A 17,355-nucleotide genomic window follows, 5' to 3' on the forward strand; every position below is an offset into this window, starting at 1 on the left:
CAAGGTTGAGCTCTACTCAGAACTATGTTTCTCATATTACTGATTTAGAATCGAATTTGAGGTAGCAAAATTACAGAATTTAAGAAAGTAGAATTATACACACAACATCTTTATTTTCATAAAGCTATTTTTGTGGTGCTGTATGACAAATGTCAAACATTTTATCTCTCTTTGTCTTACATCAGATTATAAGTCACAATTCTACAGAGAACAGAATAGAAAAAAATAGAAAAAAAAACCTGATTAAAAACACTAATCAGTCTCTCTGGTGACCTGTTTGATCACTGGAATCATTTCAGTGGGTTCAGTCTTTCATCACTGGACGACCAGTCGTCACTAAAACTACGGTCCCATAAATCACGTGCAATTTCCTGCCGTCTGTTACCAAACGCCTTATAAATGACACTGTCTGGAGAAGGCCGCAGAATGGATTACAGCTGGATGAACTGCCACACAAGGGCTTAATCCATAAATAAAACACCACTGGATAAAGGAAAAGAGAGGTGGGACAGTGGGCTTTACTGTTTAATAAATGTACTTCAACATCCCTGTCAAAAAATCAGGAGAGAAACTTTACTTTGGTTACTAAAATAGATCAGTCATAGATCAGTCAGCCTATGTATTATATGGGTTAACATCAACAGGTTTGTGGTACTGTATATTTGGAATGCCACATATACACTTATATGTCATAGGCAGTACATTAACATTTGCAATGCACAGTGGTAAAGCATAGACACAGCATTAGCATTGTGCTGGCTTTAAAAATTCAACAACAAAAAAACAACATGAACCTCAGCAGGTGATCTCACGGTTTACCTTCTCATCCAGTGCTTTGTGGTGCTCAAAGAGGGACTTGAGAGCTTTGAGGACCTCCACCTCACTGGAGACGCCAGAAGGAGACTGGGCCTGTCGTTTCACCACTGTCATGCGTAGGGAACGTTCATGCCTCGAAACCAAACACTCCAAATGCTCCAACAGCAGCTGTGGCACATATAAGGAGTTCATCTCATGAAGTATCCTCAATTACTATCACAAACATAATACATTAAACCAAATGTAAAACTGAAACTAAATATAAAACTAATTTAATACTAAGTTTGTAGCTGAAATTACCACAATTAAGTCTATAAGAAAGCTCTAAATGCTAATCTAAAAGGGAAACAAAATCTAAATCGTAAACTTCAGCCAAATATAAAAGTAAATCTAAATCTTAAGGTAAAATTTAAATTAAATATAAAGCTAAAGATAAAACCTAATTAAAAAATGTATTTGAGTACAAATAAAAATACATATAAATATAAAATCAAAACTAATTTTAAAAACTAAATGCAACATGAAGTAAATTTTTTTTTGGTCATAATCACTAAACCCTCAAGGACATTCTTCATATGGAAAATTAATGATATGTGCTTGACACACCATTTGGTCTTTTCTCTTTTTACAAGGGAACCCTTTTAGACAGCTAACAACATTACACACAAGAAAACCCATTACATAAACAATAAAGCAGACACAACAAATTGAAACCCCCTGGACCCGGCACAAAGAAGATTATGTTAATGTGGTTACTCTCTGGTCTGGTACATAGCATAAAAAATCTATTCGGTCCCAAAGTCCCAGGGACACAGAGAGAGAGTGAGTGAGAACTGTCTGGCTTTAGATGAGTGGAGTGGACATACAGAGCTATGGATGTGAAACAGAGAATGTAAAGTAAAATTTACTATGTTGTTTTGAAATGCGCTTGTTCAAGAAACCTGCTCAGAATAATGATGAATTGCATCTAAAGGTGGATGTAGTAAATACTAAATCTAAAGATAAACTTAAACTAATGCTAAAACTAAATCTAAATAAAATCTTTTTTTATTATTCCCTTTCATGCAATGTGTAAAGTAGCTGTCTGTGAATGTAAACGATCTGCAAAGTTGTAAAGTCGAAAGTGCACGATAAATAAAGTTATTGTCTCTCAAAAGAAGGAATTGACTCTGAACTGCTAATGAGTCGTCAGGAATTCGAATCCCACTTTGTTACGGAGAACTCCAAAACAAAATTAGGAACCTTTAAAATAGCATAATAGGGGCACTTTAAAGCTTTAACTAAAATGAAAAGCTAAAACTAAAACGATTTCTAAAACTTACATTTTAGCTAAATCTCAAACTAAAAACTTAATCTATAAAGTTAATAGTCTTAAAAAGTTAAAGCTAAAACTAAAATAATATCTCAAGCTAAAGCTTAAGGAAAGACACTTCATCTAAATACATCTAAAGTTAAAGCTAAGACAAAATTTTTAGCATGCTGATGAAATCAATCTAGTTGATTTCCACAAGTTTCCAAATTTCCAAGCACGGAGTTCGGCTTCTGCCAAGTAGGTAGTTGGAAATTCAGGCTTCTCTAGTTGAATGTAACACAGCATTAGGGCTGCAGTAGCACATGTACCTGCCTTAGGGCTGTACTGGCAGTACTGTAGCAGTGCTGCTCTAGAGACCTATCGAGGAGCTGACCTTTCTATTTCTGCTCAGTTCCTTGCTCTCTCATTCATAACCCTCAGTCTGTGCCAGCCTCTGTCTTTCCCAGCGCAAGCTCAGCACTAAAACAACCCTATAGCCGGATAATGCAGGTTAGGTTACTCTCTCTACCTCTGTGTGAGTCTGTTTTGGTGGATCAGATTAACACTGGTGCCTTCAGTAGACACAGACATTAGCTAATACATGAATCTCAGCAATGATCTTAAATCGCTATATGTACAGTAACATTGTGTGTCATTTTACTTAAAGGGGCGCCATGTTTAAAAGTCCATCCTGTATATTGCATCTACATGCTTAATTTTAATACTGAAATCAGTATAATTCCTCTGTTAATGCTGTACTTTCCCTTACTTGACTACATGACTTGTTTGACATAATTTGACATTGTATGACTATAAATGCACCTTAAACCTTTCCCACTTTACAACCAAAGTTTAACTAGTAAAGAAAAGTACTTTTAAAAATGTTGTACACTCATATGAAATACACACACAGTCATGTAAGAGTCCAAAAAAGTTATAATCTACATAAGCGTGTCGACCCCTCAGGGTGGCCACCGTGTTGAGATAACTTGATCTCACTTGGTAACTCCCTATTATTAGTATCAATACTCAGAAATAAACACTAAAAAGTCTGGAATATTAGATATGTTGATCTAGGCTATATTGGAAAAATAAATAAAAGCGAGTTTACAGTGAAAGTATATATATATAAAGAATATTGTGTATGCCTAGTGGCCAAAATGCGATTTCTACAATGTCTTACTGAAAAGTATGAACTTTCTGCATTATCAGCAACTAATGCTCTTTTAGTAAATGCTACAAGTATGTAAATTGGGACGCAATCTGAAAATTATTAAGATATGATAATTTTCCATAATGACTGATGCATTGCAGAGTCGACAACAGTCTCTCTAGGTGAGCTTTGGGTTAAATACTTCACTCAGTCACATTAGCTGCTCCCTGTGTAAGATTAGAAGCTCTGTTTAAAATGAGTCTGTTTCTAATCTCACTCGACCTCTCCTCTTTTCCATTCCACTACGTCCCCTTATCTCCCTCGATCAATGCTTCCCTCTGGTTTTTAATACCTCCAATAACCTCAATTCCATAATTGACTCTTCAAACGTTTGGCTGTGGATAAGTAACGCAAGTAATTAATTGAATTGCAGCGTGGAGTCAGGTGTGCCGGGCTGCATTAGCACTGTGACTCAGGCAGGCACTGAGGGGTGCAGGAAAAGAATGGAAGTGAGAATGAGTACTTGCTTGTGAAATGGATAGCCAGAGTGCTGGTTCCTGTCAGATGTTTTAGAAGCTTCTCTGCATTCCATGCAAATAATTGGTGACAATTTTATTGAAAAATACCAGCCTGCCTGTGCCTGCTATCTTGACTTTCAGGGAATTATGTTCTAACCGCTAAAAGGATAAAGTTATCGCTCAACTGTCATCTCATGACATTAAACCCCAGGAAAATTGGTGCAGACATATCAAAGTGTGAATGTTGTGACTACACGCTGTGAATCTATGGTAAGCATCTCAACAAAATCTGGTTTCAGTTCAGTAAATGCAGTTTTGGAGCAAGCTAAGTCAATCTTACACAGGGAGCAGCTAATGTGACAGTGAGTGAAGTATTTAACCCAAAGCTCATCTATAGAGACTGTTGTCGACTCTGCAATGCATCAGTCATTATGGAGCAAAAAACATTATGAATTAGATGCGCAAGTCATTGGGTGGGCATCAGTTCTATTATTGCCTTTTTTGTAAACAAGTACAACTTTCCGAGGCGGATGATGGTTGAGGAGCACAATTCTTTGAAGTGCCAGGAAGACACTGCGTGAACTCACTCTGGTGTTGTTCCTCTCGGCCTTCAGCTCTGAAATCTCCTCCTCTTTCTCCAGCAGCTGTTCTCTGCAGGCATTCAGCTCCTTCGTCAGGGCGGCAAACTCCTGCAAGACACCAAACAGACATTTGAACATCACATACACTGAGTGAGGGGACACGGGTTTGCTTAAGGACAACACTTCGGCATCTGCTGAGATTCTAAAGTGTGCAACTTCTGGACACTTTTCTATCCCATGAGGCAGTCTCCTAAAAGGTCACTGTCCTTTAGAGTTTACCTCCAGTCCTAATCAAACACACCCGAACCATCTAATAATGGCCTTCAGGATTACTAGAAACTTTTTATGCAAGTAATTTTGGGCCGTTTGGAGCTATAAACCCTGCAGGACATTGTCCCTCCCGAAGCAGGATCTGACTGCCATAAGGCAACAGGAGTTGAGGAGTAATATAAAATAAAATGGTGGAAAACTGTGAGCTGGCTGGCTTGTTAAATGTAAGTGGTATAAGTACCAAGGATGTTGTTGCTCATGGCTAAACTTTAGACCAAGGGTAGCCAGCCCTGCTCTTGAAGGGCTACCATCGAACAGTTTAGCTCAAACCCTAATCAAACACATTTGAACCAGCAATTGGAGCAATGCAATGTAGAACAATGCCAACATAGTGAATGTATTCACACTACACACCTTCATACCTGTAGAACACATTTCATCAGCAGTCGGGAAGTATGTTCTACAGTATCAAATTCTGTAAACGCTACAAAAGAGTGGGAAATTTGGACACAGACATTAACTTGTGTGGCCATGAAATTTGCAGCAACTGCCATGACTGGAGGGAAATGACAACTACATGAAACTTTTCACTTCTGGGAAAGCAAAATCCCACACAAGTGAAAGGTACAGATTCAATGTACTCATGGTAATAATCTAAATTCAGTGTCACTAAGAGGATTTCAGAAATGGCAGGAATGGGGCCAGGAATTGACTAGGGCCTGTATATGGAACAAGACGCAAGTAGTGATGAAATTGTTTTGCAAGCAAACCTGATGAACAATACAGATTGAAGTCACCCTGCAACCCTATAACCTCAACCTTGGAAACAGTTTAATAATACACACAATGAATCATTCTAGTGACAGGCAGAAGTAAAAAAAAAGACAATGAATCAATTCAGAGCCAAATCTAAGCCAAAACTGTACCTGTTTGAATATACTATGACATTAATGGCCCGTTTCCACAGAGCGGTACGGTACAGTACAGTAGAGTACGATATGCAATTATTAGTTTCGACTGTCAGAAGCTGTGAATTATACCAAAATACCGAACCGTACCATACTACTTTTTTGTGACCCTTCCATTGGGTCTACTAGCACAGTAGTCCAGTACCTAAAGGGTGGAGCTAGACTCACCGCAGAATGTTGATTGGTTGACAGAGAATCGTCGCTTGAGCGTGCTACAAGTGGAATCACAACAAAAGAGGCGCCATTTTTTTATATACAGTTGAAACACAATACCGTTGCAACACAATGTCGGCACGCAGCAATGTACCATGGTCGACACATCAGGTGCATATCCTGGGTATCATTGTTGTTGTTTACTGAGTCACTTTCTTTTTCGCACGAGAATGACGTCGATCCCTTCTTTCCAGCAAACACCACGCCTATAAAGTTGGCGGTGGAAACGCAGACAGTATCAGGGTTTACCATCCCAAATCATACTGTACCACTCGGTGGAAACAAGCCATACATGACAATACATTTTAAAAGTTCCCTTCATCATCCATCTCTCAACTATGACTGAGTGGGCTAAAAATGTGCCACATTTCTAATCTAATGGGCATCACTATTTTCATGATGGATAGGGGTACAGCCAGAATAAAATTACATTTTTGGACTATTATCTCTATGATGAGTCTGTCTGGCGTTTGACTGATGGCAAGGATTAGAGGTCTTATTTAAATAGGCAAGAGTTGAAATCTCTATAGCGGACACTTCGATTGATAAACATGAACTTGGTAGACAATGACAACCCTGCCGCCCAACCAGCAGACAGGAGTGATTGGGATCGTGCAAAGGTAGCTGTCTAGGAAAATAACTCACTGTGGTATTGATCTAAGCCTGTCCTCTGTTGCAAGGCTCCTCTGATTATAGAGAGATAATCAAACATGACTCAATCCAGCTGGCCATCAAAGACCCCAGTAGAAGTCTTGTGTTAGTTTGTGAGGCGTTGCATTGAGTGTGAACTCATTGTATGAGGCTGTCTTCCATTATGTATCTTAACGCAACCACCATCTTTTGCTGTGATGTATTGATTGCAGATATTATGTGGTGTTATAAAAGAAAAAAATGTGTGTGAGCAAAGAAGTATCCAGGCTTGATGTTGTAGCTTTGCCTAAAGTAAATCCCGTTTAAAATCTTCAAAGAACAAATAAGATGGGATCTCACAGATTGCATCTTGGGAAGCTTTAGGATTCATATCTGTGAACATACACCAGTGAACCCATGCAGAGAAACACAGACTAACAACAAACCAGCTCTACATGTGCTAGAATTCCAATCAGTTATGATCAAAACTTCCCTCTGGCAGCTCTGCCTCTGAAACAAACCTCCCTGAAGTGTTTTCTGAAGTCAAAGGTCGCTGATCCAAGATCAAACCAAATTCACAGAGCAGGGATCCAATACTGCCCTTAGGTGGTAAATGTGTAAAGCATTGGATCAACATCTGACAAACTCATTAGTGTGCGATGGTCCCATCAGTGTGTAAAAGGTGAGCACACATTTTCTCATCTCAAGTTTATAAAGTATATCTCATTACTGGACAATCTACCATGTTACTGGTGTTGTGTAAATACTGAAATCAAGACTAAATATGGGATTTTCACACTTAAAATAATTTAGGATCATTTTTAATCCTTGGACAACAATGTCCAGATTATAATTTTTCACACTGTTTACATTTTACACCGATTACAGATGGCACCGCAATTCAGCACAAACTTGTTCTGGCGCAGGGCGTCGTTAATTATAAGCAAAGTTGTGTTAAATTAAGTTATATGCTGTGCTTAACCAGAGTCAATTAACTCAAGATCAAAAAAGAAGTTAACTTGGGATTAAAGTTTGAAAAACATAGAGGAGATCCACGTGTAACAACTTGACAAATTTCCAGCAGAGTGAACCGAGTGCAGAGCCACAGGAAAGAAAAGAAAAATCACAAATAAGATCTCAACTGTTTCCCCTAGACATGAAATTAAATGGAGCAATCAGACTTTTTTTCATTAGTCTCCTGTTTCTCAAAAGTTTTTTCCCCTGAGTAAATCTCACATGTAGTTTCAGAGAGCTCCTGGCTATCTCAAACTGCTCTCTGAAATCTGAGATTTCAACGTGAAGATTTCAAAATATCTCAAATTCTTTTAAAACAAAATTATTCAAGTTCGTTATTTATGCACACTCTCATTAGCGTCTATTATTATTTCTCCAAACAATTTTAAACATACGAGATAAAGTTGATAGTTAAACGAAAAAAAAACATAATTCAGAACTCTTGTACTATAATGATATCTGATGAAATAGTACCAAACACACATGATCATTTTCTGCCTAAAATGCTATGCACAACAGCAATGCTAATTCTTCTCCTTTGCTTCACTGTTTCTTCCTAGGAATGCCAATCCCTGAATACAGATTGCGCCAGCTCTAGTTTGGATCCAGATTACAGGTTACAAATGACATTACTTTAGTACAATAATCTGGCTGTTAACAGAATACTTCCTAAATTATAACACTGAAACAACAATTTTCAGTAAAGCTGCTTTAAAACAATATGTACAGCGAAAAGCGGTATACAAATAAGCTTGAATTGAATTAAAAAGCAACCTCTGAGAATTAGATACAAAGCATTTCCTCTAGGAAGCAACAATAATCACAGCCAATAAGGACATACTTTAATACACAGCTATATAATTTGATTTTGGACAAATGAGATTTCGCTGTGGATGACGAGCTAAAAAAAGAAACCAAGTAATTGTCTTACTGTGTGATCACAGCTGGTTATAACAATAAGTCCATAGAGCAGATTAAGTTCTGCATTGTGCCTTGGTTTATCATGACAGTTTACTTGTTTGGCTGAAGACAATAATATGTCATAACTACTCCTCATATAGAGTAATGAGTAGAAGCCTGGAAGGATTCAACCAGTCTGAGGACTTTGACTCCAGAATATCTCATGAAAAGCAACTTCCTTCCTCAACATAGTTATCCCATACATAGACGGCGCCAGGGCCCAGAGGGCCGCTGCTGGCAGATGCCCATAATGGGCATGTTGACGACACGGCTGTCTAGCAGAATTCACTCGGTTCAGTTTGGCACACACGTCACTGTGGATGAGTTAGCAAAGCGCTAATTAAAAAGTGTTGATTAGAGAGGTGGTGGTGCAGAGGTGTTAGTCTAAGGGGAGAGACAGGCATAATTACAACATGTTCTACACCGCTTTAAACAACGATGAGAGGAAAAAATTGGATAAACATGTTAAAATGTTCAAGGCAGGGTGTGAATGTTAATTTTAACCCAGTTTTAAAGAGGTAAATTTTACATTTGTCAATGTACTGTACGCAGAGCTATAAAGGTTAACTTATTTCCTCCTGGGGTTTTACCATGGCAAAGTGGTACATACTAACAGTCTTTTACTTAGGCTTTGCTTTACAGGTGAGTTGGAAAGTTGAAAAATTAAATAATGTCACCATTTATTAACCCTCATGTCATTTGAATCCCATTACTTTTTATTCCCAATCCTATATAACTTTCTTTTTTCTATAGAACACAAAACGAGACATTTTGGACAATGTTCGCACCACAAATGTGGTGACTGGGGGCTGTCAAGCTCTGAAAATCTTCCACTCCGCCATAGCTCTCAAATGTCATTTGCATTTATTCCAATTTGTTGTATGCAGAAGTGTCAATGAGATATGAGATCTATGGCAGAAGCTAATTACATTTTAGATTGTTTCTATACCACAAAACCATCATATATCTTTAGAATTGACATGTCACTACATTTATGATAGTTTTATTCGATTTTGGATCTTGACCGTCCGGGCTCACTGAAAGTATTGTTGTAAGGAAAGGAGCGTGAACATTCTTCAATATTTCTTTTTGTATTTCCCAGAAGAAAGAAAATCATATGGGATTGGAACAACAGGATGGTGAACTATTCATTTAACTCCATTTCATGTAATCTAAAAAGGCACCAAAACCATGTAGGTCAGCAATCTCACACTGACAGCACCCTCAGTGTAAAGTCTGAATAACAAAGGCTACCCCATTTGAAAGGCAAATGCAAGAACTGCATTGTGGAAACAGACCAAACCTGGTCTTCCCCAAGGAAATAGCACTTTATTTTGAGACGTTTGGGTTTGACAAGGCCTACAAAGAAATTTCTCGAAGAATGCCAACCAGTCGGTGTGAAAGCCCTGGCACATCTCATTCATTCTATTTGGATTGACTCAAAAACACTCTTTTTCAGCAGGATAAGACACACTCCTGGGAGCGACGGGCCGTTTAAAGCAGGGAATGGATAAAAGGACTGTGTAGGACATGAACCGTACAAACTCAGAGAGAGTTTTTAAGACTTTAAATCAAACAGCCTCTGTAACGATAACCTTCAAATGCACCTGCGGTTCTTGAGAAGCGTTCATGTAAATTGGCAGGATAGAGCATTCCCATTGTGCAGCACAATAACTAAAGAAATACAATAAAAACTGCAGAGAAGTGAGGAGCCATGCTTCATCATAAACAAATCAAAAACTATAGAGACAGACAGAAATTTGAACAGCTACATGGATGATATATAACCACAGACCCATTAAACTCTAGATTGAGGATGTGTACTGCATTTTATGAATCTTTAATGGAGGCTGTAAAGCTTTATTTACAGAATGTCCCATGGGGTCCATGCAATCTCACAGATGTATCGTGTGGCGAACAGTGTTCCTGCCTTAGTCTGCATTGCACGCAAGGCTTTCGAAACTAGTTCTTTAGACAGTAACAGCAGAATTCTCAAATTTATGATACAGTTGTTTAATGAAACCAGTTTATACATGCATGCACAATTGTCACTATTCGATACCAATATCAGTAATATTTCACCCTTCTCGATAGTAATTCCGATAGTCTCATCTGCTTCCACTCTTAACACTCCAATGTATCTGTATTAAAACCTTACACTCTGCAATGGCATAATTCTTCTTCGAATTGCATACACGTTTGGAGCCGGCCAGGTCAGTAAAGCATCTAGCCAGAGTTAACCAATGGCATTACATATGGGAAAAGACCTATATAACCATCAGCACTCAGCATGACTTATTTCCTTCCTTTAAATATTTAGGAAGGTCACATATGAACAGCATCTCTTCAAGAAGCAAAACAAGAAGCATTTTTTTTTTTTTTTTTTTGAAGGTCGTTTGCAGAAACAGGTCAAAGTCAGCCTCTATATGAGGGTACAGACATGGAAATTTGTTTAATGTTTCACAATAATGGCCCAAACTGTTAAAGGTGGGGTATGTAATTCTCTTTTTTGGCCATTTTTTCAAAATCACTTGAAATCCTATTCCTAACCCCCTTACAGCCACTGAGTTAGAAGCACTGAAATGAAAATTAAGCAATTTAATCATCTGTGGAACGGGCAGGACTCGAAAAACTCCAGCCAATCATTTCCAAGACCACCTAGAATCATTGGACAGTAAGTGCGTCAATCAAACGGTCGTACCATCTCCCCCCATCCCTCTCATGTTCTTTGGATGGGTGGAGCCAAAGGAAAGAAGGTAGGACCATTTGAGTTGAGTATTTTCAAAATCTGCCGGCCGTTTTGCAAATCACATACCCCACCTTTAATTAATAATAACGGTGGCAGAAACTATATTCTTTTTTAACGGGATGATCTGCATTCAACAGTTTATAATTTAATTAAACATAATGCTATGAGAGGTCAAGTCAACTTTGAATTAACACTCTAATCGTTCATTTTTAATTGCCTGAAAAATCTAATGCAAAGCGCTTGATTCCCCACAATCCAAGGCAATTTGTAACACAGGCTTCCCCTGTAGACCTGGTCCCCTGACAGCGTGCGCACGTCCTGTATTAACCATCTCTCCCTCAGCAGGAGGACGGCAGTTTGAAGTTAAACCTGTATAAATCCATCAGCAGCCCACAGACCCACTCCAGCGCTGTCCCCTGACTCGTGTGTCCGTATGAACCCAGGGTCTGTGCGATGGGGCGACCACTGGGCTTGATTTACTCAGACCTTTGGTTGCAGAACTCAACAGAGGGGTCAACACTCGGATGTAGAGCCGCCCATAAATCTGCAGAGGGGGTAATTATCGCCTAGGGATTTAGTGCTTCTCACGGGGCGTTGTCTGCTAATTTTGTCCTCCTCATGACAGTCATTAACAAGCACAGGACCAGTGTGACAGTGCAAAGATGCTATTCTGGTTGATCCACAGTTAAAACAAAATCAAGAAGTACCACCACGTTAAAGGAACTATATTAACATCTGCTGATGCAATAGTTTGCAAGCCCCATTATTAATATTACAAACCCTTAACTGTAATATTAAACTTCAGCAGATGACGAATCCTCTATCGTTTGTGACGGACATGAATGATATCTCAAATTATGCGGCTTGTTGAGGAGAGGTGCGATCGGACTAACAATTGTCAACTGTTGGATGATAAAACTGGTGAAAAATATTCCACAGACTAGCGATGAATTTTAGAAACCACCCAGAAGACCCTAAAAACCACAATGCAAACACTGTGGAAACCACTCACAACATTCTAGTCTATTGTCAGTGGGTTTTTCCATAAGAAAAGTCAACTTGTGATACATGTAGTGATAAACATCAGGATAAAAGAAAAAAAATAAAGCAGCAGGTTGCGTGGAACTTAAAATAAGCTAGTTGATTCCAGTTTTGTGCCGTCTTTAAGGAAACAAAACCCAGCATGCTATAGCAGCAACCCACAGTGACAACACAGCTTGCTAACTTCACTTTAATAGCAGGAGACAAAAGGGTAACAAGGACAGAGCAATAATAGTGAGAGGAGAGGAGAGGAGAGGAGAGGAGAGGAGAGGAGAGGAGAGGAGAGGAGAGGAGAGGAGAGGAGAGGAGAGGAGAGGAGAGGAGAGGAGAGGAGAGGAGAGGAGAGGAGAGGAGAGGAGAGGGCCCACCTTAGTCCTTTCCAATGCAAAACAAAGGTCAGATATTTGCAATGACCTTTATATTCCCCTGTGAAACATGTGGCAGGTTCTGCAAGTTTTTTAATGGGAAAATCAGCAAATCACTGACTTATTCATAAACATATGCTGAATTTATTTTTCAAGAATCCATTCTTTGAATTGCAGGGCACTAAAGCTGAGGGACGAATGAGAACACAGGCCCACCCTCGTGTAATGAGTGTCACACATTCTCAATTTAAAACCAATCTAGTGGAGCAGTCAGGCAGCAGAACACACACGAACACACACTCACACATTCTGCAAATGTCAGCCCATGCATCACCCATTAACCAGCTGTGAATAACAGCAATGAACAAGATGAATGGAGTCTGAAGTTGCTGACTTTTAAGGAGAACCCATTTGATCAAGCTTCTTCTACAAAACCTTTATACAAATGTCCTCTTTACCTTTAAAATATTTCAACTTTTTCACTCACTTTTCAACTTTATTTTGTGTAAAATTCCTTTTTTGATCTATTTCTAGAATGACAATGTGTTATAGTAATGCACGGTAAAGCAGCAGCATGTTAGCGTCAAGCTCTAATGATCAACTGTGATTCACATCCCCAGTGTGTTTCATGTAAGGAGCACTACTGTATTTGAGTAGCACATAAAGTTGCTGACTATGTAGAGAGTTCCAAATCAGTGACTTATGAGGTTCCATATAGAACGCTCTCTTAGAAGGCAGCTGCTCATGTATATGCTATTAAAGTCAGCCTGCCTTTGAAAGTGGACAAAACCGGAAACCAATAACTGTCAGATTAGATAACCACAGTGAACGTCTCTGTATAAGGCAGATAAAACAAAAGGGCGAACGTACCCATAAATCACCTCTAGAAGCAGGCGTAAGAAGCCGTCGTGATTGGTTTAAGAATATTCACTTGTGAGAACTCAGTTCACGTGCGGTGAGAAATCCTTCCGTAGATCATTCAAAAATGCTTTGTTAATCAGAGACTGAGGCCTGATAGGCGACGTAATTTAGGTGATAAAGAATGCGAGCAGATACACGTGCGTGAATCTTCTCTGCTTGCTCTATTGCACAATGTTGAGCAGATATAAAGCAGGGTAGAACAGAATCTTAATTCCTAGCCACACAACTAGGACAGATGGTATTTGCGTCCATGACTTTCATGTGATGTTCCGACAGAATAAAGGGACAGTCTTGTCCAGAACTACCCTATGCTGAAGCCTATTAAAAAACTATCAAAATGTTGGGGCTTTTGGTCAATGTCTGATAGTTTTGAGGCCATTTCTATGCTAGGTTCATGATACAATGTAGGGCTGAAACGATTCATCGAGTTACTCGATTTACTCGATTACAAAAATTCCTCGAGGCAAAAACTCTGCCTCGAAGCCTCGTTAAATTCCTATGACGCGCACTATACGCGCAGGGATCTGATTTCACACGGACCGTTGTTCAGTGTTCAGGAAGCACACCATAGCGCGTGATACATTTTGAATTTAGTTGGCGCGATGGCGGAGAGTAAAGATGTCCATAAACGGCAGAGAATGTCTAAAGTTTGGGATCGCTTCCTTCCAGCGTCGCTGAAACAAGGTAACGATTCTGTCCCGCATTTTTTTTTGACCCAGCGCCAATATTTCCGCCCGTGCCTAAGCCTATACATTGATTTTCACTGATTTTAATCCCATACTGTATTTGTAGTGATGATGTCGTGATGCGGTTTGACTAGATATGATGTTTAGCTTTGATGTTTTTAAGTAGTAAACGTATTCACGTTCAATTGCAAGAGAGTATAGCCTAAAAAAAGAACCGCTTCACACACACACACACACACACACACACACACACACACACACACACACACACACACACACACACACACGCACCCTCGTCTCTCACACGCGCCAGTCAGACCAATTGCGGCAATGCATATGCTTAAACTTTTATGTAGCCACGCAACAATAATTTCAGCATGCATTCACTGTATACACCGGGACGTGATGGAGGAACAAATATTGTATTGCAGTCTTTGCGAGACCTTGTTTGTAGTCTGTCACGTCTGCCAAATAGTTACAGACAACAACAAAAAATGAAACTCCCCAGCCTCTCCAATCCACTCGTACTTTTGGGGAAGATATAATCAGCTACCAAAGTAATTGAGCATAGAACATTTTCAATTAACAAAAAATATATAATACTACAAAACGTGATAATATACTTAAACTAGCCTAAGTGAAAAACAAAATGCTGTTCTTTTTCTATTTAACAAAATGCATATTTGCAATAAAACATTCCCCTTTTCAAAGCTACACTTTTTTTTTTTTTTTTAATTGTATACATTGTGTACCTGTTGGGCTTGATATTTTATATTCATTTCATTTATTTTTGTTCTCCAGTGGGTAATTTGCAGAAGGTGCAATCCTTTTTTTGTAATGTTGTATTAAGAAGACAAAACTAAGGCCAAATGGCCTTTACTATTTAAGTTTGTATTGATAGTTTTACATGTTATACATGTTTTACATTAAGTTGACTTAACTGTCTTGTTATATAATTGTTGGCACTGGCACTTATAAACACTAAATGGGTCAAGATTGCAATAAATAGGCTTAGTTTTGGAGCCAAATGTTGGAGTTGGAATAAATACCTCATTTTCGTTATGCATTATTTGTTTTGGTTGTTTAAAAACACACACATTTTTTTTATCCGATTACTCGATTAATCGACCGATTAAGTGCTAGATTAATCGATTACAAAAAGAATCGATAGCTGCAGCCCTAATACAATGTCTAGTTGTCTCGTTTTGCATACTAACACATACATTTGTCAAGTAAAAATGTACTTTTCCTTATAAACCAACTTCCTCGTAGCAACAGCAAGTAGCAAATCATGATTTGATAATGTGTCAAAGTATTGGATGCATTTGGACTTGTATCTCCAATGAATTGGTTCAGAAGAACATGGCAGAAATTAAATCATTGTGAAAGTATTTCAACATAGCTTTCATCCATGGCATAAGCTGTCTAGTTAGCTAACTTCATGTTGTTATTGTTAACTAAACTATTGTTAACTGTTTTGACATTTTTTACAGTACTAAAATTACTAAAACTGAAAAAATAAAGCTAAAAAGAAATGTAAAATAATACAATTGACAAAAGCACATAAAATGACTAAAACTACTTTAACCACTAAACTGCGCTGAAAACTAACTAAACTACTAAAGTGGTATCAGCTCTTTTGGGATTGAACCTACAACTGTGGTAACCAATCCATATACATTAACCATTAAGCCACATCATCCCACATCCCACATATTCATAACTCTAAATGTACACCCCCAGCAATCCATTCTGTCAACTGACTTACTTTAGAAAGACAACGCGCTAAACATTACTTTTGTCTTTTTTTTTTTGTCTTTTTTTTTTGGAGAGGCAATTCTCTCTTTTGGATGAGAGGAGCAGCGGTTGCAACGATGGCCATTTGCACTCGGGTGACCTTTGCCCTCACTTTATTCTGTCTCTCAGTCAGTCTCTGTGGAGGCCCGTCTATGAAATCAGTCCATTTCATTGGGTTCTTGATGCTGGGCCACACTGATACCTTTTCTTATTACACTCTACTTTAGAACAAAGGACTCAATTGAAAAATGAGACGACAGAGAAAGTGTTTTGAAAAAAGAAAGAACGTCTCGTACCAGGCGCAGATGGGTCTCCCCCTGAGCTAAGTTGAAAAATGCTGCCCAATTGATTTTACACAGTTGCACTCCAGGAAGCCAAAGATGGTGTTACCTTTCAAAGAAACAACTTGAAATGTAAAATTGTTGTGGACAAATTACTGAACCGTTGAAAAAAGGTTAAGTGCATCTACTGCAAACAGTGGATCATTTCTTAATTGCCTGCAATTACAGCACCCATCATCCCCCACCTTAGGCACTAGTAACTGATTTCGGGGCGGTAGTAAGTAAAACAGACCAGCTGAGTAACACCCCAAGTTATTTAAATTGTGCTCTGACACAAGAAGAAATGCATTGCATTACCATCTGCTCAGATCACTCTACAAAATTAAGCATGGAATTCGAAGACTGTCCTAACATTGCATGTTTAACTACATGTTTAATGTATCACGGCCTCAGAAAATTTTTCAGAATTGACAAGTTTTATACAAGACAACAGTGACAAAAAATACTGGTCCAAGTCAAAAGAGCCTCAAAAAAGTCTCAACAACAGTCTGGTCTCCAGATAAAACTGGAGAAAAATATGACTTGAAGCAACACTCATGGCGTATCTATCAACAGCTTATCAATGGGTCATCAATCAACCAAACTTTTATACTTAAGGATAGGGTTTTATTCAAATCAAGTCCAAAAACATCTATCACTAAAAGACCAGATGACCAAGATAAAACGTTTGACTTTTGTGTCTCCAATCTTCACAAACTTCACACACCAGCGTTTATTAAACCGTCAAGGCTTCTGATGATATTTACAATGTTGTTTAATCCGTGGATTTGACCTCCACTCTGATCCACATTTCTTGTTGTAGTTAACGGCTTCTCGTCGCGCTCTGAGCTTATCTTCTTTGCCCAGCTTGTTCTCCCATAGTCTGCGATTGGCACTCGGTCGGCCCGTGTCATGAGAGTCTAACATAAATTGAAGGCGTTCTAAGGCAATAAAGTGTGGCAGCCGTTGTGACACACTGGGAAGTTCCCTGTGGATAGCGGCCGGGCGTCACACGAGGTGAGACGGTCCGTAAATAAAAGTTGCCTGTGTCCTGCCAGACCG

At 38.8% G+C, this 17,355-nt stretch overlaps 1 protein-coding gene and 1 long non-coding RNA gene across 6 annotated transcripts in view; both read right to left on the minus strand.

Annotated features, from left to right (window-relative positions):
* Window positions 1-17,355, minus strand: part of ppfia2 (PTPRF interacting protein alpha 2) — a 160,724-nt gene that overhangs the window by 46,721 nt on the left and 96,648 nt on the right. For all 5 annotated transcript variants that reach the window (XM_082168192.1, XM_082168191.1, XM_082168190.1 and 2 more), the window contains 2 exons: window positions 4,366-4,467; window positions 820-984 (listed from right to left, as the gene is read on the minus strand). In XM_082168192.1, coding sequence (XP_082024318.1) covers window positions 820-984; window positions 4,366-4,467 — 267 coding nt within the window. The remainder of the gene's footprint in view (window positions 1-819; window positions 985-4,365; window positions 4,468-17,355) is intronic.
* Window positions 14,319-15,361, minus strand: LOC309497924. The gene is made up of 2 exons (XR_014205758.1): window positions 14,446-15,361; window positions 14,319-14,393 (listed from the first exon to the last, which is right to left on the minus strand). It is a non-coding gene; the product is annotated as an uncharacterized lncRNA (long non-coding RNA).

The sequence above is a fragment of the Leuciscus leuciscus genome (assembly GCF_965113295.1).
Source record: "Leuciscus leuciscus genome assembly, chromosome: 4".
In the NCBI taxonomy this organism is placed as follows: Eukaryota; Metazoa; Chordata; class Actinopteri; order Cypriniformes; family Leuciscidae; genus Leuciscus; species Leuciscus leuciscus.